The sequence below is a fragment of the Galeopterus variegatus genome, unplaced genomic scaffold (assembly GCF_000696425.1).
Source record: "Galeopterus variegatus unplaced genomic scaffold, G_variegatus-3.0.2 Scaffold835, whole genome shotgun sequence".
In the NCBI taxonomy this organism is placed as follows: domain Eukaryota; kingdom Metazoa; phylum Chordata; class Mammalia; order Dermoptera; family Cynocephalidae; genus Galeopterus; species Galeopterus variegatus.
Genome location: NW_007726946.1, coordinates 216,484 through 232,032, shown reverse-complemented (window position 1 = coordinate 232,032; position 15,549 = coordinate 216,484). Strand labels below are relative to the sequence as shown.

The 15,549-nt window shown below is 42.2% G+C and overlaps 1 protein-coding gene across 2 annotated transcripts in view; it reads left to right on the top strand.

Moving 5' to 3' along the window:
- The window catches only part of PDPR (pyruvate dehydrogenase phosphatase regulatory subunit), a 35,967-nt gene that overhangs the window by 3,371 nt on the left and 17,047 nt on the right, over positions 1–15,549 (top strand). For both annotated transcript variants that reach the window (XM_008572772.1, XM_008572773.1), the window contains exons 2-8: positions 3,244–3,377; positions 8,023–8,104; positions 8,199–8,362; positions 9,066–9,187; positions 10,001–10,118; positions 10,845–10,994; positions 12,519–12,711. In XM_008572772.1, the coding sequence (XP_008570994.1) occupies positions 3,244–3,377; positions 8,023–8,104; positions 8,199–8,362; positions 9,066–9,187; positions 10,001–10,118; positions 10,845–10,994; positions 12,519–12,711 (963 nt within the window). The remainder of the gene's footprint in view (positions 1–3,243; positions 3,378–8,022; positions 8,105–8,198; positions 8,363–9,065; positions 9,188–10,000; positions 10,119–10,844; positions 10,995–12,518; positions 12,712–15,549) is intronic.

Below are 15,549 nucleotides of genomic sequence, written 5' to 3'. Positions count from 1 at the left end.
CCTATATAGGATCTGAACCCGCGGCCTTGGTGTTATCAGCACCGCACTCTACCGAGTGAGCCACGGGCCGGCCCCAGTGGGATACTTTTAAGAGCAAAAGTGGGTATTATTAACAAATGGGACCAACATGTAAACAGGGACTCTCTCAGGCAAACTGGGAGGCTTGATCCCTTATACCTGTTTTCTTAGTTTCCTTTTGAAGATAATATTAGCTTCAAGTTCTGGTGGGGAGAGGCTTATTTCTGTGTACTTTAGGGTCAGTAAGATAGGCATAGTCCTATGCAGTGGATATTGTAGAGGAGTGGAAAGTGGAGCTGGAATTACAAGTAATGATTTAAGGGCCAGCTGTGGCTCACTTGGGAGAGTGTGGTGCTGATAACACCAAGGCCATGGGTTCGGATCTCTATATAGGGATGGTCAGTTGGCTCACTTGGGAGAGCGTGGTGCTTACAACACCAAATCAAGGGTTAAGATCCCCTTACCGGTCATCTTTATGATTTAAGTTGCTTTATATTATATTTGTTTAGCATCAGGAAACTACTTTGCCACCACAAAGTGAACCTTATCAATTCACAATGGTTACCACCTTTTTTGATGGTTTTCTCTGTGCCCAGCCTTCAGTTTCCCATTCATTTGAGACATTTTAGATATCTGACTCAATGTGGGGTACTTTCTGTTCTTGATTCTAGTATGTCAGGAAAGCTGAATGCTGTTGTAAATTAAGAAACCCATCAACATGGGGAGCTCAGTGGCAAAGAGCAACCTCATTCTTCTCTTGGAAATAACTCCTATTTGACCTTTCACTTTTTCTGCTTCCTTTTCATAGTAACACTCTTCTCTTGCCTCTTGGGCCTAGAAAAAGAGAACCATCATTTGCAGGTGGATTGTCAGTTCTGGAGAAGTTTGCTGTAAGTTTGTGAGTTGAGAGCAGATTTTTGTATTTTCTTTCCTTTTTTTTGGCAGCTGGCCAGTATGGGGATCTGAACCCTTGACCTTGCTTGGTGTTATCAGGACTAAAGTCTAACCAAGTGAGCCAATCAGCCAGCCCTGTAATATTTTCTTGATGTTAATGTCTTTCTCCAGTTTTTTGAAATCCTTTAAAATTAATTATCAGATGTGTTCTATCCACAGAAAACTATAAATTCATTTCAATGTAAATTTCTAAATGAGAGACCCTAGGGAGGTTCATTTTTTTGGTTTGTTTCTCCAAGATCATATAATACCTTAGAATTGATGTAAGGTAGACTGTTGAGCCTGATGTTTTGAAATAATTATGCTTCAACAATGGCTTGTGAAATGGTTTTGTGCTTTCTTTTATCAATCATTGTCTCTTGTACATCTCCTCTATTGTCCTTCTCATAGATCAGTGGTTTGGAACTCTGGCCGCATATTAGAATAACCTGGGGAGCTTTTAACAAATATCAATGCCCAAGCCTCTTCCCAGAACAAACCAGAATCTCTCGAGGTGAGACCAGGCATCAGTATTTTTAGGAGCATCCCAGGAGACTCTAATGTACACCCAAGGGTAAGAGCCACTATCTGAGCTGCTCAAGGAATACTGTCCTGGCAGAGATGTCACCAGAGCTATAGGTGCTGTCCATCAGGCAGAGTTAATGGAACTCCCACTCTGAATGGAGCTCCACACAGTGGCTGTGCATTAGTTACTAAGGTGATAGAAAATCTATCTTTAGGGAGCTGACAATCTGACATGGGAAATATAATTATGAGAATAAATTCAGTAAACTCAAGTGACAGGAATTCTGACACAGGTGGTAGTTTACTGAGTTCCAAATAATTTGGGGGAGAGGGAGCTGGCCAGTTAGTTCAGTTGGTTAGAACATGGTGTTAAAACACCAAGGTCAGTGGTTCGGATCCCTGTACTGGCCAGTTGTGAAAAAAAAAAGAAATGACTATCTTTGATCTTGGCCTTTTGCATGTCTGTATACATTTTAGAATCGGCTTATCAAGCTCCAAAAATCAAATAAGTCAACAATAACAAAACGCTGTCTGTTAAGATTCTGATTGGAATTGCACTGAATATTTTATTCTAGATTTTTAACATCATTGATCAAGAGTGATATTGGCCAGCGGTTTTCCTTTCTCATAGCAACCTTATTAGATTTTGGCATCCTGGTTATGCTAGCCTCATAAAATGATTTTTTATGACAGAGTTTTCCCTTTCCATACTCTGGAATCACTAGTGTAAAATTAGAATTATTTGAACCTTGAGTGTTGGTAGGCAATGGTTAAAACCATCTCGGTTTGGGGTGTAATTTGTGACAAGATTCAGTTTCCTTAATACGCTGGGAGCGCAGTAGCGCTCCCGCCGCGGGTTCAGATCCTATATAGGGATGACCGGTGCACTCACAGCTCTCACTGGCTGAGCGTGGTGTGGCCGGTCTCAAAAAGGACAAAAAAAACCCCACCAAGGTTAAGGGTTCAGATCCCCGTACCGACCAGCTGCCAAAAAAATAAGCAAATAAATAAATAAATTGGGGAAAATAACCTGCTTACAACTACCACCTGCTTTCTTGACATACAGGTTCTTTGGGCTTTAGCATTACTGGAGCTTTTATGTTCTGTTGCTTACCACAGATTGGAGAACATTTTTTTTAATTTAAACTTTATTTATTTTTGAATAGGTATTACATTTATATCATTCAGAATTGAAAATATATAAAAGACTGTACGATGGTGGAGGCACTGGCTGGTTTGTTCACTCAATAGAGCATGGTGCTGATAATGTCAGGGTCAGGGATTCAGAGCCCCATACCAGCCAGCTACCAAAAAAAAAAAGTGTACACGGAAAAGTTTCCCTCCCATTTCTGAATTCTAACTGTAAGTTTTCCTCTATGGAGGCAAGTTAAGTTCCATATACATTCTCTACATATATAAGCAAATATGTACTGGTAGGTATATATATATGTGTGTGTATGGGTATTCATTTATTTTTTCCCTCTTTTTTACAAGTGGTAGCATACCTTAAATACTGTTCATTACCTTGCCTTTTTCATTATGATTGTTCCATATTGGTGTGTAAAGAGCTTTCTTCTTCTTCTTCTTTTTTTTTTTTATACATCCATTGTATAGATGAACTTCAGAATTGTAAATCAGTTGCATGTTGATGGACATTTAGATTGTGTCCATCTTTTAATATTACAAACAGTACTGTAATGAGGAACCTTGAACTTGTATTCACAGATATGTGAGTTTACCTAGTAGCATTTTGTATCCATCTTGCAGGCTGGCTGCTGGCTCTACAAGGTTCTGTGCTGGCATCCTGAGCACTGCCAGGCACTTGACCATTGAACAGAAGATGGCAGACTATTCAAACAAACTGTACAGTCAGTTAGAGCAGGAAACGGGGATTCAAACAGGTAAGCAGGTAATCTGCTGTTTACTTGTCTGCCTGTTCCCTAGACTTTTTTACTCAGTACTGTATTTGGTCCTATACCAGGTTTGCCTGGTGATTTGATTATTAAGACTTGGATTACAGTCCATGCTCTGCCACCAGCCAGAGTGTCACCTTGAGCAAGTCACTTAGCTTATTGAGCTGTCTTCAATTTCACTGTCTATAAAATAAGGGTATTCGATCCATATCCTAGATCCTTTTCAGATCCTGTAATTCTTGTCATTATATGAAAGTTTTTCTGGGCCATTTCCTATATATTTCACTCATTTATGTATAGTAAATGGCAACACTTGGCTCTAAATAAAGAGGAGAAAGAACTTAAGTCTAGGTGCTTAATCGTTAAATTGTAGTTTGACCCACTGAACTTCACCAGTAGCTATTAAGTATGTTTCTGGTTATAAAGCATAGACATATATTTCTTATACCTATATGATTAGGGGTTAAAGGACATAGAGAATTGTAAGCTAAATAGTACTGGAATAAGCAGGAACTGTTCCAGAAACAGTTGTATACTCTGATCCCATATGATAACAAGTGGAAAGAGAGTCTCTCAGTTTATGGTAAGGGGATGACTAAGCGAGAAACCCAGAGTCAAGTCCAGTCTTTTGGCTGATGAAACGGTTCACTTGGTTCACCCTAGTGCCTACCCTGTGATGACACCACATGGGGTCATTGAACTTGACCAGGCTTCCCTTTGAGAGGCAGGGGCTCTGGAGTAGACATCATAAAAGTTGTTCTTCTGTGCTGTCTCTGGCTTTTACTGGGGAAGACGCCTGCCTTGCAAGTGGCAAATAGTTCCTTTTGGTTGGATTGAATTTGATGGCAAGTAGGTGCTTGAATCGGGTATTACCCAGGATTTGAGTCAGAAGAGGGTCCAGAGAATGGGCCGGCAATGGAGTGGCTGATCCTGGCCCACTGGTTCAGTTACTAATGCTTTTCTGAGCCTAGCGTCACTCAGCTGGTTAGATTTCAGAGGAATCTGGGTCTTAGGCTTCATTTCTGTGAGGTAAGTTAGCCTCAAGTTAGTTCTAGGTCAGTCTGGAACCCCTTATTTGGCCTGACTTTGATGTTTGTGGGGCAGGGTCAAGGGAGCAGTGAGGAAGTCAGGCAAGGGAGTGTAAGGGGATCACTGAAAATCTATCACTCACATTGTGGTATACCAGTGATGCAGTGAAAGATAGCTTGGGCACTTCAGCAATGGAGAATTCTGTTAACTGGCAGTGTGTACATGTATACACTAGCATGGTAATTGTTATCCAGCGGACTGCTTTTGAATCATAAAATAAAAATGAAGTGACATGTGTACAATATAGATTTAATTAGAAGGGTATTATATGCTAATCCTCTGAAAATAGTTCATCTAGGTGAGGTGTATGTTAACTACTTTTTAATCCAAAGTACTGGACCACTAACCTCATTCCTTGACTGATGAATATTAGTTTCTGCAGTGCTTCAATTTCATGCGATATAATTTTTGTCAGGTGAATGGAATGAATGTGATTATCGAAAAGTTTTAATAATGTTTTAAAAGTATTGCATATATTATTTGATTTTATGATAAGGAGTGGTCATTCTCTTACAGATAAAGAAACCTAGATGCAGGGAGATTAAGCCAATTTTTCAAGTCAGTGACAATTTAATTTTTTAAAATTATTTAATGGGTTAAAAAATTTTGTAATTTTGGGCCGGCCCGGTGGCGCACTGCTACAGTGCGCCGCTTGGGAGCGCGGTGGCGCTCCCGCCGAGGGTTCGGATCTCACGTACAGACCGGTTCCCGCTCACTGGCTGAGCGAGGTGCGGGAGCAACACCGAGGGTTGCGATCCCGTTGCCGGTCCCCGGTCCGGTACGGGGGCGACACTGAGGGTTGCGATCTGTTGCCGGACACGGAAAAAGACAAAAAGGAAAAAAAAAATTTTTTTTTTGTAATTTTGAGCACATATATAATAAGTTATATTCTCATTATAAGAAATATGAACAATACAGAAACACAAAAAGTGGAAATCTTTCCTCTATACTGAATATCCTTCAAAAGGCTACCACTCTGTTTAGTTTGTACCCTATTAGACTTTTTTTTTGTATGTGTATATAGGTATACTTATTTCTTTTCTTTTTTTTTTTTTTTGTCTTTTTTGTGACCTGCTGCACCGCGCTCAACCAGTGAGCGCCGGCCATCCCTATATAGGATCCGAACCCGTGGCGGGAGCGCTGCTGCGCTCCCAGCGCCATACTCTCCCGAGTGTGCCACGGGGTCGGCCCTAGGTATACTTTTTTTAACTAAAATTTACTAAGCATGTTATTTTATACCTTGTTTTTTTTTTTTTTTTTTTTTTTTTTTTTTTGGGATCCGAACCCTCGGACGGGAGCGCCGCCGCGCTTCCCAAGCGGCGCACTATCCAGTGCGCCACCGGGCCGGCCCTATACCTTGTTTTTTCTACTTAAGAATGTTTTGTACAAAAATATACATGCAGAAGTTTAGGTTATTTATTATAGCACTGTTTAATTACAAACATAAGGTTGCAAATTTAAATGCCCGTACATAGGAGATTGGTTGAATAAAATGGTATATCCACACAAAGAACTACTAGGTAAGTGAGAAAAGAATGAGGAAGATCTCTATGAATTGCTATAGAACGATTTCAGGGATACATTGTTAAATAAGAAGTATAAAAGAGTACATATAATGATAATGTACTACTTTTGTATAAGAAATAAGGAAATGTGTCTGCTTATTTTTGTGAAAACAGAAATACAGAAAGGGTAAACCAGAAACTACTGAGATTGGTTTCCTTCACAGGGTAAGTGGGAACAGGTACAAGGGGCAGTAGGGGTAGTCACACTTCTGAGTTTAGTTTTGACTTAACATTTTACCTACTCAGATATAAAAGAATATCCTGAAGGATGGGAGAAACCCTACAGTGGAATACTCCCAGAAATAAAGGAACCTAATTGCATTTCAAGTGAATAACAGCCACACTTAAAGCAAGGAAAAAAGCTAACCTAGGGAACTTTTGACCACATTGTTTAAACTCTGTACTCTCTCAGTCTAAAGACGAAAAGAAATGCAAACAGTTGTGGACCCCTGATTAGCAAGCTTATTTTTCAGAGTGCTATGGACAGTTTCGCCTTCCGTATATTCTCGGTTGAGCAAATGAGTAAGTGTATTGAGGATAAAGGGCCGGGTTTCTGCCTGTTGAGAGGGAGTTACAAGTATGGAAAGGAGGATAACTAGGAGGAGCCTTATGGTGTTGGATTGGAACTGAAGGTATCAGCATTAAATCATCATTTCGAGTAAGAGTGTGAGGACAGAAGGGGCCATTTTCCAGCTCTGTCTGCTGAGAAGGCTTAGAAGCAGCGGCACCCCAGTAGCCTGAGCACACTTAGTGAGGCTCAGGCACAGGTAATATTTAAAAACTTCCTAGGTGATTCTAATGTGTGGCCAGGACTGAGAACCACTGACTTACATAGAACTGATGTTTATCTGACAAGTAGGAGTCTTCAGCTATAAGGCTGTCTTCCCCAACTGGTCATATATATTGGCTTATGTCTCTCTGCAAACTTTTACATTACCTTTTGTCAGTACTATTTATTTAACAATTCATGTGCTCTTTGTACCATTTTTGTATCTGGAATTGTTTCTCTTTTATGGGTTCATTTCTCCTTTCCTCAAATACAGTAACATTTTTTAATAATAATTAAATAAAAGTGTATTATTGGCAGCTTTCCACATTAGCTCATGTAAGTCTGTTGTTTATAACTGCAGAGTAAAGTTCCATAGTATGTGCATTCCATAGCTTGTTTATTTCTTTTCCCATTGCTTGACATTTATAGCCCTCCACCCCTTTTGTCATTATAAATAATGATTTAGCGAAGGTCTTTGTCTAGTCATTCACCCTCTTGCTCAAGACCAAGTATTCCAGAAGGGTCTGACTGGCTGAGCTTAAGTTGCATGCCCACTGTTTGGCTATACTGCGGAAGAAGAGGGAGGATCCAATCCCCTTGCAGCTGATGCTGTGAGTGGCCTTCGCCAAGGATTACACTCACACCAAGACTAGGAGGAGAAAGGGTGAAATTGCCTAAAAGGAGTGAGGAATAGGGATGGGTTCTAGGTCACATTCTTGCCCCAAAAGACTTTTTAGCCATGGTATCTTTCATTTTTATTATGAGTTATTTTATGTACATTATAATCTCTTTTGACCCTCACAAAACTATGAGCTGAGAATGGATAGGGCATGGAACTTGAGTTAGTGCATCTGGTATACTTCAGATTTTCACTCGAAACTCAGAAGAGCTAATTTGCTTGCCTAAGGATATCGATTGGTAGTCCCAGGACTCATCACAGGTTTTCTAATCTATAATCTAGCGGATTTTTTTTTTTTTTTTTTTAAAAGATGACCAGTAAGGGGATCTTAACCCTTGACTTGGTGTTGTCAGCACCACGCTCTCCCAGTGAGCAAACCGGCCATCCCTATATGGGATCCGAACCCGGGGCCTTGGTGCCATCAGCACCGCACTCTCCCGAGTGAGCCACGGGCCGGCCCAATCTAGCGGATTTTTACATCCTTCCACCCTACATTTGGTCTGGTCTCAGTTGGGCCAATTTTTCTTACAGGTTACATAAGGACAGGCTCAATCTCTTTGGCTCAAACTCAGGACCGGCTGATCTCCCTGAAGCGCATCAACTCAAGGCTGAAGTACGTAAGAGGCTAGAAGCCTGTCCTGACTTTACCACACTGACCTCAGCCAAAGGGCCAGTGAATGTCATTGTCCCCTTGTGTTCTGTGGCAGTGTTATAGGCATTCCTTCTGAGATCATCTCCCCCAAGAAAGTGGCTGAACTTCACCCTTTCCTCAATGTGCACGACCTGGTGGGGGCCATGCATGTTCCCGAGGATGCAGTGGTGTCCTCTGCTGATGTGGCTCTTGCCCTGGCAAGTGCTGCCTCCCAGAACGGTGAGCAGGTGTTTGCATTTCCTTAAGATGGTTAGGAAGGAAGACACACTAAGGAAGTGTCTCACAGTAGACATGACACTAACTCATGTTTGGAAAAATTATTCTCATTAGGGTATTCAGCTTCCAGTTTTGAACACTGATTCTTACAATTTTTTAAATATAATATCTGTTAATAGGTATTTTTCCTCATGGCCACATATTTCTTATCTGGGTTTCCAAGGGACTGCTTTTAGTGCTGATTAATGTACTTCAGACATAAGGGATTTTATTCCCCCCCGCAGAACTTGAGGAGCTCCAAGGTTAGGACACACCTCTGGTATTAATCCACAACTTAAATCATGACCCAGTGTTGCAGTGATGAGGGGAAGACTTATTAGTGTCCAAGGTGTTTTATACTTTGGATAAACTGATTCATGATGTGGGTAGATTAGAATTTAAGATGCCCTGTTTGAACTCTATTCCGTCCTGCTATATATTTGATTCCTGGAGTTTAAACATTGTTTACTAAAGTCTGTTTTTAAATTGACCTGCTATTTTCAATCTTGGGCAAGGCCCATTTACATAGTCTCAGGATTATTTGTTTTTTTAAATTAAAGCATTGACCTGACTTTTTCAGTGTTTCTTTTGGATAGAGAATCTGCTGCAGATGCCTTAATTCGGGAATATCAGATGATGCACTGACTCTTTCTTTACCTTGGAACAGGTGTTCAGATCTATGACCGTACAAGTGTTCTTCATGTAATGGTCAAAAAAGCTCAAGTTACTGGTGTGGAGACAGATAAAGGACAGATTGAATGCCAGTATTTTGTCAACTGTGCTGGTCAGGTAGGTTAGCAACAACACTTAAGTCGCTGATTTTGTTGTTTAACTTTTATGTCCAAGATTTTTTGGTGTAGAGACCTAGTATTAATATTACAACTGACTAACCAGACATAAGGGACTACACTGTTTCTTGTTTGGAACGGAAAACTCAGAATTTCTGTATTCTAAATTAGAAACCTATACTTAAATATACTTCCTCAAATAGGAGCATTCACGACCTCTTTCTTCCTCCACAGTGGGTCAATTGGTTCTGTCCTGGTCTGGAAGGCCAGCAGGCAGGCATTGACATGAATCACTGGCATGAGTCTTTTTATGGTGTTATATTTCATTCTACAGTGTAACAAATAAAATACTAGACTATTTTATTGTGTCAGGAATGTGGACTTAGTTTCCAGAACACTATACTGCTTCTACATTTAAGGCAGATTGGTCCCTCGCCTTCCGCTGTACAATCTGAAGGTGACCTAGGGACTACTTTTTGCCATGTGAAGTTCATTTAATGATTGATATTTGGGGTTTGTAGTTGAAGCCAGGCATTTTATTAAAAGGACCTCCTTTGGTCCCATGAACTTCTTTGACTTGCTGGTGAATCTTTCTTCCTTTGATCAAAAGTAACTTCTATGGTTTAAAAAGTATAGTGTTGCTCCCCATCCAAATAACTGAAACCAAGCAGGCTGAAACTTGGCTTCCCACACCTGACATTGTAGCAAGAGCACACATAAGCCACTTGAAATTAAACTCTTTTCAAGAGGCTGAACTTGCTCATTCGTATTTCTCTTCCTCTTCCCACCCACAAATAAATCTGTCCATTTGTAGTGGGCATACGAGCTGGGTCTGTCCAACGAAGAGCCGGTTAGTATCCCGTTACATGCCTGCGAACACTTCTACCTTCTGACTCGCCCCTTGGAGACCCCTCTGCAGAGCAACACACCAAGTGAGGACCTGTACTTTTTTTTTTTTTAAATCTTATTTCCTTGCCAATATTCTGTCCTCTGAAAAGGAAGACTTTCTGCTAAGGACAGACTGTGCCTTAAAGAGTCTTTTCTTGGAGCATGTTATAGGGAGGGAGACCCAATTATAACTTTTCTTTAGTAACTCTTTATGAAAGGGTGGCCAAAATGGGCATTGCACTAAGCAATTGTTTTTGGTTTTTGCAAGCTAACTTTAGTCTCAGACAGAGGTCATTGAGGATATTTGGAATGTAACCTTGAGTTTTTAACTTGAATGTTATAAATTGTAGAAATGTCACAGGTAAACTATGAACTTAGGTGGTTTAATGGCTGCAAGTGCTTTAGGAGAGGGTTTTGATATTGTTTTGAAGGTCTTAATGCCTAGAATGGGCTCTGCAATCCCTCTTTGTGTTAGACATTCACTTGGCACAGTGGCAATTATATCATTTGGTTGTGAGGACTAGTCCAAGCTAACTGATAAAGTTAGGGATAATCAGAGAAACAGTTTCCACTATAAGTCTGAGTGGATCTTCCCCATGACCTTGAAAGACATTTTAAAGCTAATGTTCATTGGATGCTATTTTGTTAAGAAAGTTATTAACAGGTGTTTTTGTTCTGTTTCATTTTCTGTCCATTTAGAAAAGTGGCTTGCCTCTAAACCCTCTTTTTTCTCTTCTACTCCCCACTCCCTTGTCATTTCTCTTCTTCAGCTATTGTGGATGCTGATGGAAGGATTTATATTCGGAACTGGCAGGGTGGCATATTGTCTGGTGGCTTTGAGAAGAACCCGAAACCAATTTTCACTGAGGGCAAGAACCAGCTGGAGATTCAGAATCTGCAGGAAGACTGGGATCACTTTGGTGTGTAAGCTGGACTGTAACAATAATGCCTTATACTTGTCTAAAATGTTATACTTCTCAAAGTGTTTTCAAGAGTAGTTCCTTTTTTAATCTTTATAACAACCCCATGAGGTGCAATAGTAGTTACAACAGACAGGCTACAGAGCTTGCTTGGTTTAAGGATGCAGTTACTGGTTAGCAGATTCAGGGAACTAAAACCTTGGTTAACAGACTGGTGGCTTATTACTTATTCACCTAAAATCGCTGCTGAAATTTTGGGCTTAGAGGAGATCTTCTTTTGGTAGGACTTCATGTAAAATTGAAAAGGTTTTTAGAAGGCAGAATTGTTTTGTTAATGTGGTCTTTTACTAATTTTTAAAATAATTTTTATTTTATTTATTGAATAATGAGTATAGTCACATGGCTTCAAATTCAAAAGATATGAAAGCTTCTCTAAGGAACGATTTCCCTCCTAACCTTAATCTTGATGGACTTTCTTTTAAACTTCTTATTATGGGAAATTTCAAACTTTTATTCTTTTTTTTTTTTTTTTTGTCTTTTTTCCGTGTCCGGCAACGGATCGCAACCCTCAGTGTCACCCCCGTACCGGACCAGGACCGGCAACGGGATCGCAACCCTCGGTGTTGCTCCCGCGCCTCACTCAGGCAGTGAGCGGGAACCGGTCCGCATGTGGGATCCGAACCCTCGGCGGGAGCGTCGCCACGCTTCCCAAGCGGCGCACTAGCACAGTGCACCACCGGGCCGGCCCGGAAATTTCAAACCTTCAAAAGTGGAGAGAGTAGTATGATGAACCCCTTATGTGCCCACTGACCAGCTTCAGTCTGGTTTCATCTGTTATCAGTATCCCACTGGATTGTGCCCAGATGATAGGTTTATTTTAAAACAGGGTTAGGATCTGTCTTTTGCAACTATTTTGATGTAGGAGAGCATTGCCTTTTATTGAAATCTCTGTGGGTGCCATTTGAGAGCTTTTGCACTCGTACTGACCCCTTCAAGATTATCTGTAGCCACATGTATTACTTGCTATTCTGTAGCTCCATTCCTTTCTTTTCTTTTTTTTTTTTTTTTCCTTTTTGTCTTTTTTACTGACCGGTAACGGGATCGCAACCCTCAGCGTCGCACCCGTAACGGGGACTGGCAACAGGATCGCAACCCTTGGTGTTGCGCCCGCACCGCGCTCAGCCAGTGAGCGGTCTCTACATGGAATCCGAACCCTCGGCAGGAGTGCCGCCACACTCCCAAGCGGCGCACTCTCCAGTGCGCCACCGGGCCGGCCCTTCTGTAGCTCCATTCCTTTCTAAAGGTTATCTTTTTTTTCAGTCTTTACGCCAAGCATTTTGCTGGTTTGTCCTGTATTTCCACCAGGTTTTCTGATTTCTGATAAATGGCCCAGCTGGCTGTTCTTAGAAAAATCTCTTCCAAGAGATTTTCTGAAAGGTGAGGGAGTAAAAAAGTATAAGGGTTTGAAAGCATTTTAATTCCTTAAAGGTAAGGACTCTGTTTGGGTTTTTGTCTATTGCTCAGAGCCCCTGTTGAGTTCCCTCCTGCGGAGGATGCCAGAATTGGAGACTCTGGAGATCATCAAGTTGGTGAATTGCCCTGAGACCTTCACACCAGACATGAGGTGCATCATGGGCGAGTCTCCTACAGTACAGGGCTACTTTGTCCTGGCAGGGATGAATTCTGCTGGCCTTTCATTTGGTGGTGGAGCTGGAAAGTAAGTCTTTTTCACACAGTGTCAACTATGAACATATGCCAGCTAGCTGGGCTTCTTCCCTTCTAGAATTAGTTGTTAATATGGTTTGTAATATATTTAATCTAGTATGTTAATAATAATGTTATCATTATACATGTAAGTTCAGAGTTGTCCCCTTCAAAGTAATTACCATGGTAGGCACTCCCCATATTCCAGAAATGGCACTGTGCAAAATATTTTTAAAACTCTTTTTTTGGAGTTAGCCACAGAGCCTGTGGGATGTGCTTTTATACTTTTTCAGTCATAACAAATGTTGGTCCTTTGAGTGTTTATTTGAGTTTGGAAGTTGAAAAGTGTGATGGGTGTGGTAGTTGATCAAGCTAGTTTTTATTTAAAACTTAGGTACTATTAAAAATTAAATAAACCCACAATCAACCAATTTACAACTATTAAAAAACAATGACTGCCAAGCTGGGACCACTAGAGCTCAGGGGAAGAAGAAAAGAGACCTATGGAATTCATGAAGGCAGGAGAAGCCACAATGAGAGAAAGGACCACTCTGACCATTTGGAGCCCTGACCACTTCCAGGCTGGCCCTGGTGAGCACATGGAACAAGAGCTGGCAAAAGCTGCTGCTGTGCCCTTTGTATGAAGTTGCTTGGAGGCTGCAAGGGAGAAGAGGGCCTGATAGCCTCCAGGCCAGCAAGACCACTGACAGCATTCCCGTGGACCCGCATAGGAGTGAGGGGCCACAGACAACCGAAAAAAGGAGCCACTCAAAGGCCAGTGAGCATCACAAGGGTCCGGCATATGGCCCACCCCCTTGGGAAGTGTTTGGAGTGTGGAGGGTGGTAGAGACGGGCCTACCAGGGGAACATGGAGCCACAACGGACAGCTGATCTACCCTCCAGTCAGCACAGGACCACTCAGTGTAGACTGGTCAGGAATATAGAACTGTTGAAAAGACTCAGGCCCAGATCAGAGTTTTCACACAACCCGGGTGTACAGGACTTCACAAGACCTGGAAGTGCTTACAAGGTCAGCAGTTAAAACCTGAGCTGCACAAAAAGCCTTCTCCAGGGAATCAGCAGCAAAGCAGAAATTTGGCTCAACCACAGGGCTCAAGTCCCCTGCTGGTCTCCACAGGAAGTTCCCCCATTTTGGAAGTAAGCAAAGGAAACAAATTAGTTCCAGAGCAGAGTTTAAGTGGTGGGAATAGAGAATAATCCAACACAGAAATGAAAGAAAAAACAAAAAACCCATTGATCAGAGATGGAGTTCTGAAATTAACCAGTAAAGGTCTAATACCACCAAAGAAAACCTATAAAACCTAGAAGGACCAGAAGCCCTCGGGCTCCTGAGCTGGAGCTATGGGGGCACCAAGGGCCTCAGCCACACCCCGGCGATGTCCGCATCCAGCCCAGTAATGACCACCAGGTCACCACTGGAAACATCCAAGGCACCTGACCCGGGGCAGTGGGGACCGAGGGCCTCAACCATACCCCCACAACATCTGCATCCAGCCCAGCGACAACCACTGTGGTTCTGCCAGAAGTGCCCTGGGATTCCAAGCTGGGGTGGTGGGGGCTGAGAGCCTCAACCATGCATCCCCCAATGTCGATGTCCGTATCTAGCCCAGCAATGATAACCAGGCCACCACCAGAAGCACCCCGACTCCTGAGCCAGGGCAGTAGGGGGTCAAGGGCCTCAGCCCCCCCTGCCACGTCCACATCTGGCTCAGTGATGAACACCAGGCCACCACTGGAAGAGCCCCAGGCCACCGAGCTGGGGTGGTGGGGGCCAAGGGCCTCAGCCACAAACCCCCCAATGTCAGCATCTAGCCCAGCAATGACCACTAGGCCATTGCTGGAAGTGCCCCAGGCTCCTGGGTTGGGAGGGCACTGAGGTCCTCAGCCATGCCCCCCAAAGTCCACATCCAGCCAGACCACAACGAGCTACCACCGAAAGCCCCTGGGCTCCCCTGTTGGAATGAGGGGAGTGCCATGGGCCTTGACCACACCTCCCCCCTTCCTCTTCCTCCCACCCTATCCTCTCTTCCTTCCCCTCTCCCCGTCCCCCAACTGCTCTGCAACAGTATCTCAGAATGTGAAAAATAATAATAATAATTAATTTTTTTTTATTTTGTCAATATACAATGTGGTTGATTATTATGACCCATCACCAAAACCTCCCTCCCTCCTCCCTCTCTCCCCTCCCACCCAAGAGTGACCTTTCCGTTTGCTTGTTGTAACACCTTCAAAGAAATTGTAGTTGTTATATCTTCTCCCCCCCGCCCTGGTTTTGTGTGTGTGTGTGTGAGTGAATTTATTTGTGTATTTCTACCTCCCACCAATAAGTGAGAACATGTGGTATTTCTTTTTCTCTGCCTGACTCATTTCACTTAATATTATTCTCTCAAGGTCCATCCATGTTGTTGCAAATGGCAGTATTTCATTCGTTTTTATAGCTGAGCAGTATTCCATTGTGTAGATAAACCACATTTTCTGTATCCACTCATCTGATGATGGACATTTGGGTTGGTTCCAACTCTTGGCTATTGTAAAGAGTGCTGCAATGAACATTGGGGAACAGGTATACCTTCGACTTGATGATTTCCATTCCTTTGGGTATATTCCCAGCAGTGGGATAGCTGGGTCATATGGTAGATCTATCTGCAATTGTATGTGCTTTAAAACAGTTTTTTTTTTCTAGTTTGTTTTTACTAACTTTTACATTTATGCCTTTATCATATTAGGGGATTTCTCAACTACACATTTCTAAATATTGTCTCTTTCCCATTCTATTTCCCCTCTTATCTGGGATTCCACAAATATATTTTAGATCTTAACACTTTATTTG